Source organism: Podarcis vaucheri (assembly GCF_965113315.1).
Source record: "Podarcis vaucheri genome assembly, chromosome: 3".
Classification (NCBI taxonomy): domain Eukaryota; kingdom Metazoa; phylum Chordata; class Lepidosauria; order Squamata; family Lacertidae; genus Podarcis; species Podarcis vaucheri.
The window spans coordinates 122,995,492-123,017,341 of NC_138761.1; the positions used below are offsets into that span (position 1 = coordinate 122,995,492).

Consider the following 21,850-nt stretch of genomic DNA (forward strand, 5'->3'; position numbering starts at 1 on the left):
AATAATAATAATAATAATAATAAAAGTTCCAGCAGGCACCTCTGTGAAAATAAGCTAGTCAGTTAGCGGGACACAAAGACATGGTTTGAACATGTTCAGTTCCTTTTTTCTTTTTTTCTTTTTGCAGTGTGACACCAGTCCAAGCTATTGGAGGTGAAATGTCTTCCTCTGCTTTCCCCCATAAATCAGTTTGACTGTTTTTGGCAAGCTCTGCTCCTCTGCCTGGTGGGCAGCTGGGATTCTAGTGGGGATCCCCTCAGCTTCTCCCCCCTCTCTGCTGTCCCGGCCGGATTGTCCTGTCTTGTGCAGATGGGATTTTTTCCTTCCCTGTCTGCCTCACAGATAATTACTTTACCAGACAAGAGTCTACAGTCTGAAGAAAACAGGCCATCCATATTCTCAAAAGCAACAGTGCTAGAATGAGCGGGAAAGCAATTTCCTTCAAAACACTCTTCCCCAGCGCTAGTAACAGAAAATGCAGATTCTTAAGAGACTTCAGCCCACTCCTCCCTGTTCCGAAAAACAAAAGGACCTCCACTTGTCATTTCCACACAAGCAACACTTCTTTTGGATTTAGCCCATCTCCTGGGAGTCTGAATTTCAATCTCTAAGAGGCCATGAAACTTAGATGCCACCATGTGGGGCAGAAGTGACTGCCACATGGGAAATGACAGGTAACAGCACCTTGCAAAACCCGCTGACTTACAGGGTTCTGATCTTTGTTCCAAAGGAGGGGAAGGGGGAAAGGGAAAGGGGGAAGGACAGAACTGTCCTCCAACCAGACATGTTGTGGTGATTCTTATATTGTGCACTACAGTGGTACCTTGGGTTACATACACTTCAGGTTACATACGCTTCAGATTCTTAAACTTGAGGAAAACTCTGGTTTCTTATTGAAACGCTGCACGTATGTGAAACATAAATATAAATGCCATTTTCCCTGCTACTAATACTATCCAATTCCACTTTACATGTTACTTATGATTCAGCTAGTAAAATTAGGTTAAGATAGATCTCCCATGCTAACATTCAGGCCTGCCCACATATGTTGTGTGTGTGTGTGTGTGGTCACTATTAAGCATTTTGCGCGACCCATGCAGGGACAGACTTGGGTCTTTCAGACTTCAGAGGCATCCTGTTCTTCTCAATTCACTACCTTGTAGCTGCAGTGCCCTGTGGCATCTTCTAGGTTTGGCTCCCAGTGTGTTGGAACTGGTTAAAAGGTAAAGGTAAAGGGACCCCTGACCATCAGGTCCAGTCATGGCCGACTCTGGGGTTGCGGCGTTCATCTCGCTTTACTGGCTGAGGGAGCCAGCGTACAGCTTCCGGGTCATGTGGCCAGCATAACAAAGCCACTTCTGGCAAACCAGAGCAGCTCACAGAAATGCCATTTAGCTTCCCGCCAGAGTGGTACCTATTTATCTACTTGCACTTTGGCGTGCTTTTGAACTGCTAGGTTGGCAGGAGCAGGGACCGAGGAATGGGAGCTCACCCCGTTGCAGGGATTCGAACCGCCAACCTTCTTATCAGCAAGTCCTAGGCTCTGTGGTTTAACCCACAGCGCCACCTGCGTCCCCTAAACCCACCTCTAACCTGTGCCTGGCAATGGTATCTGCAACTGGCAGCCCTGCAGCTTTCCTCCCAGCTGGCAAGCAAGGGGGAAGAGGGTGGATGCAGCAGAGAGATGAAGGTGAAAGGGTCCCCAAAGACTCCAATTTGCCCTTGCACCCCCTCCCACCTTGGGATAGCCCTGCTGACACAGAGTCTAATGTTTTCAGAATGGGGAGGCAGAGATCTTCTGAAGCACGGTGTGGCACAATGATATAAGAACTGCAGTGTGCTCCATGTGGGGCTGCTCAGAAACATCAGTTGGTGTGGGATGCAGCTGCACATTTCCTGTCATGATACTGGGAGGCGTGCACGTATTTAGCTTGTTCTGCGCCGAGTCCCATCCTGCTCCTTGACCCAATCTGAGGTTCATCGTTAAAGCTTTTCACAGCCAGCATCCCGGTTTCCCCAGGGGTCTGCAACCTTTAAGACAAAAAGAGCCACTTGGACCCGTTTCCGAAGGGGGAAAAAAACTGGGAGCCGCAAAACTCGTCATTATAAAAATAACTTTTTTGTCACTTTTTTATTATTTCTTTGTTTGACCCCTCAGAATTACTCCTCCTCATAGAAATAAACGTTAAATTAACAAGTTACCTTTTTTTGTGTGTGTGTTCTTCACTCCCCTTCAAAACAGTGACCAGCGTACATGCCCCCTTTCAATGCAGTGACCAGTGTACATGCCCCTTACAATGTAGCGGGCAGGCGGGAAGGTGACGTCGGGACGGTGTGTGACTAATGCACACACCGCCCCCATGCGATGTCACAGCCAGTACAGTGCCCGCCACAGTGGGGAGTGTCGGGGCACACAATGCGCCCCCTCCCCTCGCTAGTATCCGCCCCGGAGCTGCGGCAAAGGTGTAAAAGAGCCACATGCGGCTCCGGAGCCGCGGGTTGCAGACCCCTGCCCCAGACCCTCAACCCAATCTCAACGGCGAGGCACTTTCATTTTGCTGTAGATAAGTCTTCTGTGTGGATGCTCCACTCAACTCAGTGAAATCCTATCCTAATCCCTACCTTCCATCTCAGATCAAGCCCTATCTCTGTCCCTGTCTCTCTCCCCTCTCGGAAACGGCTCCTTTTATACTCCCTCCCAAAGTGCTGGCTCCACCCCCCTCTGGCTAGCTGATTTGGTAGCCAATCAGAGAGAGGCTCCAGCATTCTGGTGGAATTCTGGGGCATTGCATCACCAGACGGTGGTCTGGCTCTGCTGTCCATCACAGACACCCAGGTAAGTTTTCTTTCCAGTAAGACCCACCGGGCAACGACTTTTCAATAGGTTAAGACCTTCCTCTTTTCCCAGGCATTCAGTGAATTGATGGGTTGTGGTTTTTTTAAATGATATTTATTAAGAATTTTAGAGTTACAGAAAAAACAAAAAAGAAAAAGAAAAACTAGGAAAAAAACAAAAAAGGAAACCACAATCAAACAATACAACAACATAATCGAAAGACAAAAATAAGCCACAAACATTTAAAAACAAATCCAATATTCTCCAATCCTTAACTGTCATTACCTTCTTTCTTTGACCTCCTCACTCCTCCCTTTTTTTGCATCCTAGTTATTAATTGTCACAGCCAATCCTCTCCATTTTTCATAATATTCTGTCATTACGTTACCTTAATCTATTTTAACCTTATCTTACTATAGAAGACCCTAAAACTTAAAACTTATTTCATAACCATAACATATTCTTACATAATTCTTTTAACATTTTTGCTAAAGCCAAATAGTTTCATTCCAGCATTTTTCTAACATTCATCAATTTTATAAAGCAGTCCTAATAAAAAAAAAATTCTTCCAATCTTCATCCAGCGTCTCTTCCTCCTGGTCCCGGGTTTTGTCAGTCCTTTCTATCTCATCAATCTAGCGCATTAACCTGGTAATCTTATGTCCGAGGCCCTTAAGTCTCTTCCATGTCCCTTCCGCGGCTCTTCTTCATATTTATACCTGTACTTTACTTTGTCTCCTGCTCCTTTCACTCGTGGGAACTCCAACTTGACAGTGTTTTTGACCCTTCTCGACAAATCAGTCCCTTTTCCATATTCCACACAAAACCCCATATGGTATTTAAGAACATGTTTCAAAGTCCCTCCAGAATTAAGAGCCCCCACAACCCCAAACATCTCACGGCCCAATGCCAGACTTGAAAAGTCCAAACATCCCTGCATAGGGGGGTCTATACAACCCCCCATTTCCAAACCAAACCAAACTTTATCCTTCCAAATCTGGCTTTTTCCAAGTTCATTTGTCAAATCCAAAAACTCATGTTCCTGTTGGGCCACAACTCCCTCCATCTCTGGCGCCCAAGGTTCAGCAACATCATCTTCCCTCATCTGGTCTGTCAGAGCACGCTCCTGATTTGATTCCTGGGTGGGCTCTATATAGTTTCCCACCACCTGTCCAAAGTTTCTGATCACAGCAGTCATCAAGTCCGTCTTCTCATGTATCTGTTCCAATAGGTCACTTGTTTTGCAAAGAGCACACACCAGAGCCTCTGAATACATTGTTCTGCAAGGTCAAAAGCCTATTCCCACGATCGTAATCTTGTTGCAGCTGCAGAGCTCCCCGATTCAAATTTAATAAAAGTTTCACAGGCTCCCTCTAGGGGAAGAACTTCTATTTGTTCTTTCTTTTAAAGGCGGATCTAGCAACAAAGTTTCCTTTTTCAGATATTTTGTCAATATTTGTTCCTTTAGAATGCGAAAGAGAACAATGGAATCACTATGTTTCTCTTCTTTTAACTATCTGTCAAAGACGTTTGCCTCTGGTCAATGAGCTTCCCAATGAACGTCAGTCCTGACACCCGGCTCCCAGGATCAAGACGGTGGAAAATTACTTTACTTTACACTCTCTTCTGCAGTCCAGAAAAAATCGCCCCTCTTCTCCTGCTTCCGAGGGGGGTTCAACAATTTTAAATGATGAAAATTAATCCTTCACAAGCGATTTTCTGAACTCTAGTTTGCCATGTCTTTGCTTTAATCTATCTACAAGAAACGGAAGGCTGACTTCCTGTTTAGACCTTCCCGTTTCAGTGCCAAATTAATATAAATTTCTTAGTCCAATTTTCCTTCTAATTGCAGGTCATTATTTAAAGTCCAATTGTCCAGAATTAAAGTACTCACGGGTGATTGTTTTAAAAGCCAAATTGTCCCAGGAAAAAGGCAGCGCTCTCCGGCAACGGCTGTGCGGCTTCGATCCATGGAAAAAGCAGTTGACTCTCAGCACCGCGCCACTTCCCCCTCTTCGCTCCGGAGCCCAGAAGTGGGTTCCTTTACGGGTTGGGGGGGGCGCTAAAGGTGCCCGCCAAGTCCCATGGTCACAGGCTTCATCCGCCTGTGATTTTTGAAAGGGTCCCTGCTTCGCCGTAGCGGGAAAGACCCGTTTTCCGTGGAGCTAATCCCTCCAGATCAGAGGGAATCCGCCATTACCAATGGCGCCACCCCGGAAGTCTCAGTGAATTGATGGGTTATCCTGGCTCCTATATAGTAATTTTTTTTGCGGATTTTGTTGATGTGATTTGAGGTTGTTGTTTTAGTTACATATTGGTGACTGCTGTTTTTAACTCCATCTTCTTTATTCTGCTTGTTAAGTCTTCTGCAGACTACATTTTGTATTGGGCAATCAAAAAGATTGCCCAATGAAGAATAATTAATGTTCATTTAAAAGGCCCCAAGTATTCCTATGTCTTTTCTAGCTTCTGTAAGGCTCACTTTTGTGATAACCTTCTACTCATTTTGGTTTAAAAAAAACCCTAAAGCATGGGTAAGGCAACCTAAGGCCCGGGGGCCAGATCCAGCCCAATCGCCTTCTAAATCCGGCCCACGAACGGTCCGCGAATCAGCATGTTTTTACATGAGTAGAATGTGTCCTTTAATTTAAAATGCATCTCTGGGTTATTTGTGGGGCATAGGAATTCATTCATATTTTTTTTCCAAAATATAGTCCGCCGCCCCCGCCCCCCAAGTCTGAGGGACAGTGGACCGGCCCCCTGCTGAAAAAGTTTGTTGACCCCTCAAGTATATTCACATTTTTCAACGTATCTGCTGTTAGTTTCCTTGAAAGTCACTTCTAGGGTGTCACTTTCAGAAGGACTGTGAAAACAAGAGAGTCCGATATAAGTCCCTGTCCCAAAGGATGTAGTCAGGTAGCAAGTTTAGAAATCTTTTAAAATTTGTAAGCAAACACCAGCCAAGTGGTAATAGGAGCCCAGAACATGAAGTAGACAAAGGTTTAACCTCCTCCAGTCTAATGTAATTTTTAAATGCTGTTTATCCCAATTAACAAGAGCACGTAAAGGAAAAAATAATCAGGTTCAATGTAACATTCAGATGCGGCTAAGATGCCGTGAAGTTGTCTGCCAGAGCTGCTTTTTCCATTTGTGCCTCCAGGCTGCAGGAGATGAAACTCACTCCTTTTCCTATACAGTGGTGCCTCGCAAGATGAAAAGAATCCGTTCTGTGATTCTCTTCGTCTAGCGGTTTTTTCGTCTTGCGAAGCAAGCCCATTGACGGATTAGCAGATTAGTGCTATTAGCGGCTATTAGCGGCTTATCTGCTGATCGGATCAGTTGAAAAGCGGTTTAGCAGCTTAGAAAAGGGGGGGGAAGGGGGGAAAAACAGCAGGAACTCGCAAGACATTGTCATCTTGCGAAGCAAGCCCATAGGAGATTCGTTTTGCGAAGCACCTCCAAAACGGAAAACTCTTTCGTCTAGCGAGTTTTCCGTCTTGCGAGGCATTCGTCTTGCGGGGCACCACAGTACATTGTAATACATTATTCTACCAGGGAAAGATGTTACTGGCACTTTTCCTGAATTACAGATCCGTTTGGAGAGATTCCACTAAAGCACAGTTGCTTCTAGTAGTAGATTAACAGTTTGCATTTTCCCCTTACATTGCATATTATTTGAAGGTATCATTCCCATATATGCAAAGGGTCCCTATTCACCTATAATCTTCCCAACACTGCTGATACTGATACTATAAAATTTAATTAAGGCTTGTCATTTCTTCTTAGCCAGGTGCAGGCAGAGGGGCATGTTCTGTGCATATTTATATTTGTGTGGTTTCAGTTGTATCTGTTTTGGTTTATGCTGTGAGCTGCATTGGATTCTGCACGGGGAAAAGTAGGGTATCAGAAAAGAAATAAATAGATGGGAGAAATTTAACCATACCATTCTCTACAGCGAATGAACCTTTTAGATCAGGCATGGCCAAACTTGGCCCTCCAGCTGTTTTGGGACTACAATTCCCATCATCCCTGACCACTGGTCCTGTTAGCTAGGGATGATGGGAGTTGTAGTCCCATAACAGTTGGAGGGCCAAGTTTGGCCTTGCCTGTATTAGATATAGTGGGTGCAGAATGCTTCGGCGAGGCTCCTTATGGATCACATTCATCCAGCGCTTTACCAGCTGCACTGGCTCCCGGTGGAGTACAGAATCAGGTTCAAGGTGCTGGTTTTGACCTTTAAAACCCTATGCGGCCTAGGACCATGTACCTATGGGACCGCCTCTCTGGGTATGCTCCACGGAGGACCTTAAGGTCCACAAATGACAACATTTTGAAGGTCCCAGGTCGCAAGGTGGTTAGATTGGTCTCAACTACAGCCAGGGCTTTTCCAGTGCTGGCCCCGACTTGTTGGAACGCTCTGTCCCAAGAGACCAGGGCCCTGCGGGACTTGACATCTTTCCGCAGGGCCTGCAAGACAGAGCTGTTCTTCCGCCTGGCCTTTGGTTTGGACTCAGTCTGACCCTTATGTTTCCCTCCCCTTATGGTTTTGATCTATGGGCTTCTTTTAAAATGAAGCTGCATTTTAACCTGTATTTTAAATTGTCCCGTCCCCCCCCCCCCCGATGTTTTTATTGTACTTTTACTGGTGTTAGCCACCCTGAGCCTGGCTCTTGGCGGGGTATAAATAAGATATAAGATATTATTATTATCAAAGTGCATGAGGCAATGTAGAGGCTGTGTTTGGACACAATGTTAAAGTATAGTTTAGTGCTATGGGAAGGAATCATAACGTCATATGCTTCCTGATCCTCCGCCAATAAAATGGGTAGTTGAAGCTTTCAACTAACTGTGGCTTCTTGAAGAACATTTTAGCAAAACAAGTGAGGATTGTTAACCACGGCTTGATGTTCACTATGGTTTAGAGAAGCAAGCAACTACTAAGCAGAGTTCGTAGTTTTAAGATGTACTTGCAGTTATTTGAAAAGGGATTGAGTGGAGGGAGAAAGCACACAACAGAAGACACTTGTCCAGGTGTTTTTAAGCTATAGTTTAGCGTTATGTGTGAATCAGGTTATAAGATCAGGTCTGTTCCCGTTCAGAAATGTTTTTGTAAGCATACTCTTTTTGTGCAATAAAACAAGACATGGGACCTTATGAATGAAAGGTCCTTCCCACCTTTAGTAGTGCTGCTATATACAGTATCAGCCTCACTCGTGAGTGTGCTGATGCTTAAAGAATCATTAAGTAGAAAGCTTAATTTAGCCTCAGTGATGCCTCTCCTGCTGATCGTAAGGCCCAGTGTATTGAGCAAGGATGGGAAACCCCAGACCCTTAGGGTTTTATATGCTTTTTTGTACAACAGCCACCCTGATGGCTCTGGAAGCTCCAACACATGAAGGCAAAAATTGCTTCCCTCAAGCAGCTGATCTGAATGTTGGCATACCTTACACATTTTCAGAACCAAACAGTAGTAGTACTAAGTATGCTATTCAAAATGGAGTACAGTGGTGCCTTGCAAGACGAAAAGAATCCGTTCTGTAATTCTCTTCGTCTATCGGTTTTTTTCGTCTTGCGAAGCAAGCCCATTGAAGGATAAGCGGATTACTGCTATTAGCGGCTTTTAGCGGCTTATCTGCTGATTGGATCAGCTGATAAGCGGCTTAGCGCTATTAGCGGCCTTTAGAGGCTTTTAGCGGCTTATCTGCTGATCGCATCAGCTGATAAGTGGCTTAGCGCTATTAGCGGCTTTTAGCGGCTTATCTGCTGATCGGATTCAGCTGATAAGCGGCTTAGAAAAGGGGGGGAAAGGGGGGGGAAACCAGCAGGAACTCGCAAGACATTGTCGTCTTGTGAAGCAAGCCCATAGGAGATTCGTTTTGCGAAGCACCTCCAAAACGGAAAACTCTTTCGTCTAGCGAGTTTTCCGTCTTGCGAGGCATTCGTCTTGCGGGGCACCACTGTATCTAATTTCTACATTTCCTAGACGAAATGATGCATTTCCATTTTGAACTAAAATTTAAGCTTTTCTGGACAGGAAGTGCTAAAATGTCCAGGTATCTTATAGTTTGCATCCCTTATGTTTTTTGTACACATAATGAGTAATAGCTTTAAATTTCATCTCTTGCTATTAGTTTATGCAATGTTCATTACTTGTTTTAATTTTTTATCCAGCTCTCTTTATAGTTTCCCAGGCTCTAGAGCATTTAATTCACTGCTACATAAATTTGCCTTATTCTACATGCAAGGATTCCTATTTCCCCCAGTCTCTAGAGTCAGAAGTAATTTCTTCCATCTCTACTGCAATAGATTTTTCACCCTCATGCTACAGAAATAGATGAATCAACTGAAATCAGCTTCTTGAGGTTATTTGGTGTCATAAATCAAGACAATTTGGTCTGTCATTTTAAGCTTTCTCTTATCTTGGCAACACTGCAAATGACTAGCTAAACTCCTTAGTCTGGAGCTTGCTAGGAGTCTACAGAAAAAGAACTTCCATGCAAGTAGCGTTACTCACATTTTACAGATCCTGTAAAAAAATTAAGAGTTTGTATTATCATCTTGCAAACTGCTTGCACTTTGAATTCTTGTATGGCCACAATCCAGCACAGAGGTAATTAATTTAAGTAAGAGGCATCCAACTCTATTTTTTAATACATAGCCTTCAGCTCAGCTGAATAATTGACAGTGAGTTTTTTCATGTAAAGCAGTTTTGTTATATAAAACATTTGAATTTATTTACTTCCTTTCTCATGAGTGCAGAACTATTTCTTTTCCATTTTAATTGTTTAAAGCATTTAAACAATTTAGGGAAGTTTTTAATGTTTTGATGTTTTCCTGTGTTTTTAATGCTCAGTTGGAAGCAGCCAGAATGGCTGGGGCAACCAAGACAGATGGGCAGAATACAAATATCATCATCATCAGGAAAAGATTTGGGTTTTTTTAAAAAAATCTGAATGTGATGCCTTCGAACTGTCTATATAGCTTTATGGTTGGAAAAATATGCCTCATTCTGTGATGGCATCAGTAACCAAAAAATAGCTGGTGCTCTTGATATTGAGTTTTAGTCTCTTAACTCCCTAAACATTTAAGATGAGTACTGCTCAACATCTTAGCAACTACTCTGTGAAACTGCTGTACTTTTTCATCGTTTTATATATATTCATGCCTTTTAACTTCTTTCTCTCTCTTCTGATTTTTTTTTGGGGGGGCTGTTATGTTGGAGTGAACTTACCCTCAAACTCTAAAAATTATGCTGAGGTTCAATAGCACACATTATTGCAAGAACACCCACACCATATTCTCCCACACAGTAAAAGGCTGACAATTCTGAGTCAGTGTTTGTTGCCATCCACTTGTCAAAGTTGGCATTTGTAGATCTTATGTACTTAGATACCGGTTATCTAGTTTATTTTACCATATTTCAGTGCTTCTCATAGTAGAAAACAAGGGTTAACCCTGTAATTTGTGTTCCTGTTTGGGATTTTCACCTAGGGGGAAAAGGCAGAGTAAAAAGCTGACAAACCAAGGAGGAATGAAAAGCAGAGAGAGTTGGAACCAGCAAAAGGCACTCACAATGTACATGCTACTACTAGCTGAAGCAGAACCCATCTTGTGTGAGGCACTGCACACATTAGCACTTGCTTTCAACAGGTATGCTTAAGGCACACATAAAAAGAGAAAATATTTACAGAAATTAGAGGGCACCCTTATTCACATGGAACAGTTGCCCTGTGTGTGTTGTACTTCTTTCTGTCTGACGCTGCTTCACCCATCTTTTTGACAGGCTTTCCTTTTTATGCACATGTATGGAACACCACAAATTACCAAGAATGCTCTGGTGAGAAAGCAGCTTTCGTCTTCTGGCATTCCTGCCTGGTGGATGTTACTTCGAAGGGTGTCAATAATCACTATACCTTTCTTCAGTGGTACATTTGACTTTAATGAAACAGTATTTCAAATACTTATTTTATTTCCTTTTATCCCAGAGTCAAGATTAGACAGGTAAATTTTGAGTATTTACCAGTTTATTACAATGCCAATATTCCAATGTGGGGTTTTTTTAACCGCTACAAATATAGGTCATTCCTCACAACCTACCTCACAGTTCCATATATAAATATCTGGGTGATTTTAAATAACATTTAACAATTATATTTTTTTTATTTTTAAAAAAGCAATAATTACTTGGCACTGTGTTACTGTGTGTTCAAATTTAATACAATTCTGTTTTTCTCTAATTTTGTACCAGTAAATAAAGTTCAGGTTTTTTTTTAAAACATACTACTTTCAATAGATTATATCCAGGAATCCAGTCCCAGATGACATTCTAATGTTACCCATTAAAAAAAAAAGTCTTTAAGCCCCAATGATAATGAAAGATGGTATCACAGTACCAAAAAAAAAAAAAAAAAAGAAAGAAAGAAAGAAAGAAAGGGGGAAAAATGCAAGAAGCTCTGTATGCATTCCATAGGAGAAAAAAACTACCTAGTGCCAAATCATTAAGCTAGAAATATACATTTGAGAGAGAGAAGTGCAGGCAGTTAAGATAATTAATTTGCGACAACAGACAGGCAAATTTCTATTTTAGTTTCCTCATAACTCTGCCATCTGATTAAGGATACATAATCAATTTTCACGTGAAACAATTTCAGACCCCAAAATATTCCGGGGGAAGGTTTAAAAAAATGTTTGCCATTTGATCCAATTTAAGAGATCATAAGCAAGATATAAAGACACTGATTTCAGAGTTCTTACAACATAAAGACACTGAACAGCATGGGATAAAGGCAAAAAGATGCAAAGATAAATCACTACAACCACATGATAGTAAAGAGCTGTTTGTCCAAAGGTTCTCGTGCTAAAAAAAGGTTCCATCCATGATGAGCTACAGACAAATGCCAACAGCATTATAGCAATAACCCAAGAAAAAGCTACTGGAATTACCCAACTGCCTACTGGGAAGGAACGATGTGACAGACAGGCTATTCGTGCCCTTGTTTTGTTTGCTGAGAAGTGGTCCAATTAAGTAGTCAAATATAGCCACATTTAAAATATCTAACAAAGGAACCAGAACAAAACCTAGCCCTTGGGTCAAAGGGCAGAGACAGGCCTTTCCGTGTCACATAGCTGAATGAGTTCAAAGATTGGCAATAAAGGAATGCGAGCATTGGAGCTGCGATGGGAGCAAGCTCCAGAGTTTATCTAACCGTCACACCAAGTTTCTCAAGCACACGTACTCCCTTCTCCTGGTATTCTTGTCTGGTCATCCAGAAGTTATCTTTGTCTTTCATGATGTCTGCTAGAACGGCACCACCAAGGAATACCATGTGCTTTCGACGAGGTGGATCTTCAATACGAATCTTAAATTTCTTAATGGGAAAAGATGATAAAGCAGCATTACTAGAGGTTATGGAGCAAAGCTGTAAAACCTGTTAAGAATGGCAGAACTGGCATTCAAACAGCTCTTTCTCTCTGGATGGTCAATGACTACATTCCTGAAATAATAGTAGACACCATGTATAAAAGATTATGGGAAAGATTGCAAATTAGGAGATTATGGGAAAGATTGCAAATTAGAAACTGAACTGTAGTTCCAATTTTGTCTTTTTCTAATGGATTTATCTGAACTTGTAGCCTATTACATTAAAAAAAACCCAACCCCTGATATATACATATATTATAAAAAAGCAGGTTTAGATAGCAGGAGAATCTGTAAACTATCTTTATGTGGATGCATTTGGCAAGATAGGGGAGCATTCTACATTTTGCCTTATTTCCCTGAAGCGTTATAGCACAGATTAGACCTCCAATCTATTCCCCCAGCTTTGGGTTTGGCTCCCTGTAGAACAGGACTCAAGAGCACCAGCAAAACATAGCATGCCTTGTATTCTCTGCTCAGAAACTTTTTCCTTATGTTCTGATCCAGAACAATCGCAAAAGTAGTTGTGGACAGAGATACTAAGAGACTAGTTTATAATCAATGACCTTATCCAATATGCAAGCGGAGTATAATGCAGATGTCTAATTATATACGTATTAAGCCACAAAATTAACCGATTATGTAAATATTAGAATATAAAAAATGTTAATATATAGGCTTTTTAAAGTTCTGTAATTGGTAAGCCACTGTATTTTGGAAGCTCTGTATATGACATACTGTAGAGTTGCAACCCAGTTTGCACAAATTTAAACCAGTTCATCAGTTTTAGTCAATTAACCTGCATATACACAATGTCTGTGAAGCAAGAATATTTTTGATACATTTAGATGCACACAATTTAGAAGGCATTCCTCCTATGTCACCTACATTTTGTATAAACACTTGTATTAAAAATTGTGCTGTAAAAATATGCTGCCCAACCAATGCCGTGATTAATCCATTCACATTTAAATCCAACCTGTTACAAAGTCATCCCATAAAGCAGGTAGCTTTATAATATAGAAAATTAACTGATGCTAGTAAGAAAGAAATCAAGGTTGATCCCACAAATGTGAAGTCAGATCACATGTAATTTTGAGAACACAGTGGTGTTTGGTATTTCTGGAAACCTGAACAAAAGCCCAGCAATTTCCAGAGGGTGAAATATTTCACATCACAGAGTGATCTAATTTAGCAGGTATATTTTACTTATTTTCAGTAAACCAAGCTAGAAACTTTGAAACTGCCAAGATTGCAAAATAAATTGGACAATCAGTAGCCATTCATTGGTACTAACAAACTCATGAAATGGATGTTTTCCTACAGAAAGATTAAGCCCTGGAACATTTTCTAATCTACGCCACTGATGTGGATAGGTCAAAGCAGAGGTGGCTAATCTTTCTCCGCTCAAGGGCCACATTAAAGGTATGCCAGCCTCCAAGGGCCACATTCCAGTATGTGTGCACACTCATACAACAGCATACATGCTCTCAGCCAGTGGCATTGTCAGATGTTCTTAAAGAGGAACAAGGAAGCGGTGCTTCTTCCCATTTACTAAGCCTCTCTGAGAACTTCTAACAAGGACACTGTACCCAAGGGAGAAGGTGCCCCTCTGCAATGGTAAAAAGAGGCAGCTTAGGAGACCAGTGGAGAGGCTGAAACCTGTCCAGTATGACCAGCTGCCTGCTGGGGGATTTTAAAATTTTCTCTTGTCTTAAGATCATTGTTGGGAGGCTTCAGGAGCTGCCAGAAATTCCTTCAGGGGACTGTATACAACAAGCACCCTGGCCATCCTGGGTTAAATAATTGTTTTATGAAGGATGAAGACCACTAAGAGCTTCAGGAAGCTAAACTTCTACTGTATGTTATGAAATGCACAACAACACAAAGCAAAACCAGTTCCTCCTCATTGTTCCAACTTAGTAGTTCCTCTACTGCAGGCATGGCCAAAGTCCGTTTCGGGGGCCTAATCCAGCCTGCTGGTCGGTTTAATCCGGCCCCTGTGGCAGTTTATTTCCTGGGGTAAAATCCTTTAAAAAACCTCAACAACTTCAATCCTAAAAAAGGTTAACAGCTTGGGTCAGCCCTCACGGCCCTTCACTTCATCAAATCTGGCCCTCTTTGAAAAAAGTTTGGACACCATTGCTCTACTGAGATGGCATTCTAGAGAGAACTCTAGAAAGTTCTTCACAGTGTACTTAAGTACAATCCAAGACGCTGAACAGCTTAAAGCAATTTCACAAACAACTGTAATCTCAACGTGCAGTTGTTTATTCAAAGTTTATAAACTCAATCGACAGTCCCACACTATTTTTGACCACCTTGCTCCCTCTAGTGACGGTCCTGTATATAATTTAGGATTTATTTGAAGGCTACTTACTGAAAGTTTCTCCACATCACCTTTCAGGACCCGTTCCAGGTAAAGCTGTTTAAGTTCACGTTCCAGTCGTGAAGGCAGCCCTGGGTACATCGTGGAACCTCCAGATAACACAATGTGCTTATAGAACTCAGACCTAAAGATGAAACACACTTCTGTATACAATGAGCGTGACTGCAGCGACACCAGTGTGAAAGACACGTTTTCACTTCCAAAAAGGGGAACAGAAACCAACATTAAAGATGCAGTAATTGTCCCTTAAACATTCCCATTGAGGATTGTCTTTCTGCAGCAAGACAGGAGTAGTAAATGCTGTACAGATGATTGGTAGCCATTTCTGCCTAGTCTTTGAATCTTAATTGTATTTTCATATACTCATCTCTTTAGCGGCAGCTAAAAAAGCCAATGCAATTCTGGGCTGCATCAATAGGAGTATAGCATCTAGATCAAGGGAAGTAATCGTGCCACTGTATTCTGCTCTGGTCAGACCTCACCTGGAGTACTGTGTCCAGTTCTGGGCACCACAGTTCAAGAAGGACACTGACAAACTGGAATGTGTCCAGAGGAGGGCAACCAAAATGGTCCAAGGCCTGGAAACGATGCCTTATGAGGAACGGCTAAGGGAGCTGGGCATGTTTAGCCTGGAGAAGAGGAGGTTAAGGGGTGATATGATAGCCATGTTCAAATATATAAAAGGATGTCACATAGAGGAGGGAGAAAGGTTGTTTTCTGCTGCTCCAGAGAAGCGGACACGGAGCAATGGATCCAAACTACAAGAAAGAAGATTCCACCTAAACATTAGGAAGAACTTCCTGACAGTAAGAGCTGTTTGACAGTGGAATTTGCTGCCAAGGAGTGTGGTGGAGTCTCCTTCTTTGGAGGTCTTTAAGCAAAGGCTTGACAACCATATGTCAGGAGTGCTCTGATGGTGTTTGCTGCTTGGCAGGGGGTTGGACTCGGTGGCCCTTGTGGTCTATTCCAACTCTATGATTCTATGATTCTTTAAACACAACATCCATGCAACATTGGAAAATTGCCCATCCCATCTTCTACCTTCACACAGATCTGAGTGTGCTAGTTTTTCCTGGTCCTACCTGGTGTCGATATCAGCAGCTTGGATGGTATTGAACAGCAGTTCAGCGACACCAACTCCCTCCACATTGATCAAGTGAGGCTGGAACAGAGCTTCTGGCGCCTCAAACCGTTCGCCACCAACCTTAATAATTCTGCCATCTGGGAGCTATGGAACAGAACGTCTGGTGTTACTGATAAAATTACTGTTAAATTACTAATAATAAAAGTTTTTTTGAAAAATAAATAAATACTGGTAGCGTTTAGATAAATCACTGGAAACCCCTCTAGCAGTCCCAAGTTGGTCCAAATGTGTGATGGGAGGAAAGTTACCAAATCTCATTTTGATGCACTTGTAGTTTGGGCTCTCTCCCCACTTGAATTCTAATTCTAATTATGAAGAAGAAGAAGAAGAAGAAGAAGAAGAAGAAGAAGAAGAGGAGGAGGAGGAGGAGTTTGGATTTGATATCCTGCCTTTCACTCCCTTTTAAGGAGTCTCAAAGCGGCTAACATTCTCCTTTCCCTTCCTCCTTCACAACAAACACTCTGTGAGGTGAGTGGGGCTGAGAGACTTCAGAGAAGTGTGACTAGCCCAAGGTCACCCAGCAGCTGCATGTGGAGGAGGGGGGAAGCGAACCCGGTTCACCAGATTATGAGTCTACCGCTATTAACCACTACACCACACTGGTAAATGTATATACCACCCTTCTCTGAAGATCTCAGGGAGGTTTACCAGAGAAAAAGACAATATAAAAGCACAATATAAAAGCACTAATAAATAGTTAGAACAAAAACAAAACAATTAGTCCCCCTCCCACAAGCACATGTAAAAGGTGATTTTATTCCAGGAGTCTGACTGCTCTTTAACGCCTCGCTTACAGCCACCATAGTGGTTGTTGTGTGGCTTTTTCTCTGACTTTACGACCAGAAAGCACAGCTGATGCAAGACAGGCTGTTATCATGACCCAGTATTGCGTCTCCTGGCAAAAGAACACTCCAATCTTCTCCCTCTTCCAGCTCTTAATTTTAAATGATATAATTTTAAAATTACATCACACCTGTCAACAAATCCTCCAAGGTGTCTTACAACAGTTTAAAAAACAACAAAACACAACCCCAACAAGGTAGCTGAGACAAAACGAAGCAAAAACAGAGGCAGATGACCATTAACTGGAAGCATTTGCTTCCTGCCCTTTCCAAGAAAGTGGTTAAATTGTATGTCTAAGGTAGTTAGGAGCATAAAAGACCTGAGTTAGACAGACAGTGATAGGCAAATGGCACACCAAGTGGTAATGTCTTCAGATGACTCATCAGCTTTTATTAAGCCTTAAGGAACATGTTTTCAATAGAATTTGGAACAAGGCAGCCCATTTGAACAATGAACACTTTAGAACAGGGATGTCCAACAGGTCAATCGCGATCTACTGGAAGATCCCCGTGAGGTTTTGGTAGATCGCGCTCGATCTCCGGCTCCCTTTCTTTAGCGTCGCTAAAACAGACTCCTGCCCCGCCCTCCATCGTTGTACGATCTCTGGAAGGGAAGATGGAGTTTTCTCTGTGCTGTTGTTTTCATCCATAGAGATTATTATTATTATTATTACTATTATTATTATTATATATTATTTATACCCCGCCCATCTGGCTGTGCTTCCCCAGCCACTCTGGGCGGCTTCCAAAAAAATATTAAAATACTGTAATACATCAAACATTAAAAGCTTCCCTAAACAGGGCTGCCTTCAGATGTCTTCTAAAAGTCTGGTAGTTGTTGTTCTCTTTGACATTGGGTGGGAGGGCATTCCACAGGGAGGGTACCACTACCGAGAAGGCCCTCTGCCTGGTTCCCTGTAACTTGGCTTCTCGCAGCGAGGGAACTGCCAGAAGGCCCTCGGTGCTGGACCTCAGTGTCCGGGTAGAACAATGGGGGTGGAGAAGCTCCTTCAGATATACTGGGCCGAGGCCGTTTAGGGCTTTAAAGGTCAGCACCAACACTTTGAATTGTGCTCAGAAACGTATTGGGAGCCAATGTAGGTCTTTCAAGACCGGTGTTATATGGTCTCGGCTGCCTCTCCCAGTCACCAGTCTGGCTGCCACGTTCTGGATTAGTTGTAGTTTCCGGGTCACCTTCAAAGGTAGCCCCACGTATCGCACATTGCAGTAGTCCAAGCGGGAGATAACCAGAGCATGCACCACTCTGGCAAGGCATTCCACAGGCAGATAGGGTCTCAGCCTGCGTACCAGATGGAGCTGGTAAACAGCTGCCCTGGACACAGATTTGACCTGTGCCTGTGAGTGACTTCACTCCTTTGTCCCTTGCCTTTACCCCCCCCAAAAAAAACACCCACACACAGAAGTTGCCCCTCAAAAAGCTTTTTTAAAAAAAACTCCTATAAAAACGGCGCTTTTCTATTCCTCAACAACTTTGAGCTGAACTCCCCAAAAACGGGGATAGATCACTGCCAGTTTTTAATTCTGAAAGTAGAACACAGTCACTTGAGAGTTGGCTACCCCTGCTTTAGAAGAAGAGGCTTCACTCAAATCAGCATTTGAAGTAGTGCCTAAGTGTGGTAGCTTAAGCCTGTGACATACTCACCGTGTAGGACTCAACTAGCACAGTAGTTTCCAAGGCCAGTTTCTGCTCCTGTTCAATGTTGTAGCCCACATAGCACAGCTTTTCTTTAATCATACGAACAGTCTCAAAATCAGCGGAATGGTTGAAGGCATATCCTCGTAGTAAAAGCAGCTGGCATGAAAGTAAGTTAATTAGTGGCAAGTCCAGCAATTTAGCCTGCTATGGAAATGTAAAAAGGTAAAAGGGTACTGGGAAATGATTTATAATGAATTGAAAGACATGTTTAAGTATAACTTTCCCAAAAACAACAGTCCTTTTTGTTGGGGATAACCCAGACTGAAATTTCCAGGTGTCAAAAATGTATGATCTATTATTGAAATGGGAGATGAACGATGAAATAGTTAAATCAGTAATGTTCCAAGGATCTAGGACACAATATAGAAATAAATGTGTGGGGAAAGTTATGGAAAACAAATTTGAAATTTACTGCTTGTTATGTTATAAAAGAAAATGATATGAAAATGATGTATAGATGGTATACAACACCTAGTAAATTGGCTAATATGTATAAAAAGGTTCCTAAGAACTGTTGGAAATGTAAACAGGCAGGAGGATCCTTTTTCCCATATGATGGAATTTTAGGAAAGTAAGGATGTTTTAGAGGATGATATATGATGAGATAAAAAATATGTTTCAAGTGATTATACAATAAAAAACAGCCTAAAGCTTTCCTTTTAGGGATTATAGGGACAGAAGTTCCAAAAAGATATGATTAAATTGTTTATGTACGTTACGACAGAAGCAGGGATTTTATATGCTCAAAAATGAAAGGAAGAAGAGATTCCCACAAAAGAAATATGGATGGGTAAGGTGATGGGACTATGCAGAAATGGCAAAATTAACAGCTAAAATTAATTGATGACCGTTTTGTGAAATAATGGAAGCCTTTTTTGGACGATTTAAATAAATATTATAGTTTGATGAATTCGCAAGTAGGATTTTAAGTATGAGCAACAAAGAATTAGGACTTGCTGTAATACTGTTATGACATAAGAGATAGAGAGGGTGCAACAAAGGGCAGAAAACAAAATCACCATGGAAAATGGGATGGGAAGTTGACAAACAAAAAAGAAAATTGTGTATTGGAGTGTGTATGTGGAAAGTTTTCTTTTTTCTTGAAAATAAAATAATAATAATAATAATAATAATAATAATAATAATAATAATAATAATGCATTCCGCTCAGATTCAACACCACTAGCTTACCTTGATGAGGTATCTGGTAATATCTCTACCAGCAATATCTAGTCTTCTGGTGAGATGAGGAAGAGAGAAGCCTTCATAGACTGGACAAATATGAGTAACACCATCTCCAGAATCCACAACAACACCAGTCAGTAAACCTGAACAAGAATAATGGCAAAAGCACATGAGAACATGTCAATATGGATCCTAGTTTTAAGTCTAGGAAACAAAACTAGCCTTGGTCTGTATGCTGGGAGAAGGTCAGAGGAAAGGATGAGCAGATTCTCCTAAATCTCTCTGTGGCTTGTGACACAGACAACGAAAGTGTAATCCTGGAAGAGTTATCTAGATTGGGGACTGGGACTGCCACTTCTTGAATGGCTTATTCCAGAAGCCTGTGAAACTAACATCATGGTACAGTGTCCACTTTGAGCAAAAAAGTAAGCTAAATTCAGTTGTGTTATTATATTTATATCCCACCATATGAAGATATCAAGAATGGCTAGTGTCAAGATAGAAAGCATGCTACTGTAACATTTTAGGGCTTTCACACTACAGCGTAGAAATAATTATTATTCAACCTATTAAAGAAGACATTCTTTCTTTCTTTTATAGGCCTGGTGCAGATTGCTTTTGCTTCTTTCCTTCAAGGAAACAAAGACATCATAGTGGAAAATACCAGCTAGCATTTCAAATGTGTAACCTAACATACTGAGCCACGAAAAATATATACTGTCATTCTCCATGTATGCAGGATGGTCCTGAATACATGGAGAATGGCAATATATATTTTAGTAGCTGAGCATGTTGCTGATAATAGTCATTTTTTCATATTCTTTACAATGCAAGCTCATTATAATAATCATCTGGCTTTAACAACTTTCATCAAGCATGCATCCTGGTTCCATTTGTATTTGGATACAAATTTTATTCTCTTAGGCTCCAAAAGTCAAGTTGTCTTCCTCTAGTCTCAAGTAAATGAAGCGACCAGTTGAGTAGGCTTTTGAGCCTTTTCAATCAATACATGAAGTAGCTTGCTTCCATAAAAAATTATTAACTTGACCCAAGAGTAAAGCAACATGCAGTTCAGACTAATACATGTCATAGTGTTCTCTCTGCCCTAATTATGAGCGCTAGCAGTAGTCTCTCAATTAGCAATAGAAAAGAGTGCACTTTAGAGAACAGAAGTACTACTAGCTATGCTTTTTAGCTACTCATTAAAGTAGGGATGGGTGGCTCAAGCCACAGTGGGCAGAGCTGCCTCATAGTTACTCGTCAACAAACAATACAAGCAACACCAGTATATTAGATAGCACTGCAGTTCTTATTGCATGATACAGTGGTGCCTCGCAAGACGAAAAGAATCCGTTTTGTGATTCTCTTCGTCTAGCGGTTTTTTCGTCTTGCGAAGCAAGCCCATTGACGGATTAGCGGATTAGCGCTATTAGCGGCTTATCGGCTTAGAAAAGGGGGGGAGGGGAAAAACCCGCAGGAACTCGCAAGACATTGTCGTCTTGCGAAGCAAGCCCATAGGAAATTCGTTTTGCGAAGCACCTCCAAAACGTAAAACTCTTTCGTCTAGCGAGTTTTCCGTCTTGCAAGGCATTCGTCTTGCGGGGCACCACTGTATACAGGATTTAGTACAACAAAAACAAAATGTGTACACTTGTAAATTCTCTAATATATTTGAAATCAAATGAACACACGTGTGTCAATCTTTGAAAGTCCGTGGAAGTATAAGTCTATAGTTGAAAGAACGTAATAGATACTATCCTGTGGGCTAAGCTGTAAAACTTTTTTAGGCGTTAATTGTGCCAAAGTAGTAATTGAAGAATAATAATAATAATAATAATAATAATAATAATAATAACAACAATAATTTTTATTTATATCCTGCCCTCCCCAGCCGAAGCCGGGCTCAGGGCGGCTAACAACAATAAAACAGTACAAAAGTACAGCACAAACAACACTCTTAAAATCATTCATTATAAAATTAATTAATTCAAGCCACTGGCAACCATTGGGCCAGAGCTCCATGAAGATTGCCGAGGGAGGGAGTCAGGCTGTGCCCTGGCCAAAGGCCTGGTGGAACAGCTCTGTCTTGCAGGCCCTGCGGAAGGATGTCAGGTCCTGCAGGGCCCTAGTCTCTTGGGACAGAGCGTTCCACCAGACTGGAGCCACAGCCGAAAAAGCCCTGGCTCTGGTTGAGGCCAGCCTAACCTCCCTGTGGCCCGGGATCTCCAAGATATTTTTATTTAAGACTATAAGGTCCTCCCTGGGACATACCAGGAGAGGCGGTCCCGTAGGTACGAGGGTCCTAGGCCATATAGGGCT

General features: G+C 41.8%; 1 protein-coding gene and 1 long non-coding RNA gene across 4 annotated transcripts in view; one reads left to right on the forward strand and one right to left on the reverse strand.

Moving 5' to 3' along the window:
• Positions 1-21,850, forward strand: part of LOC309528859 — a 414,370-nt gene that overhangs the window by 260,083 nt on the left and 132,437 nt on the right. The gene's annotated exons all lie outside the window — the stretch shown is intronic.
• The window catches only part of ACTR2 (actin related protein 2), a 30,874-nt gene continuing 19,811 nt past the window's right edge, over positions 10,788-21,850 (reverse strand). For all 3 annotated transcript variants that reach the window (XM_082216456.1, XM_082216455.1, XM_082216457.1), the window contains 5 exons: positions 19,538-19,674; positions 18,293-18,442; positions 15,726-15,871; positions 14,635-14,767; positions 10,788-12,204 (listed from right to left, as the gene is read on the reverse strand). In XM_082216456.1, coding sequence (XP_082072582.1) covers positions 12,034-12,204; positions 14,635-14,767; positions 15,726-15,871; positions 18,293-18,442; positions 19,538-19,674 — 737 coding nt within the window. In that variant the 3' untranslated portion in view covers positions 10,788-12,033. The remainder of the gene's footprint in view (positions 12,205-14,634; positions 14,768-15,725; positions 15,872-18,292; positions 18,443-19,537; positions 19,675-21,850) is intronic.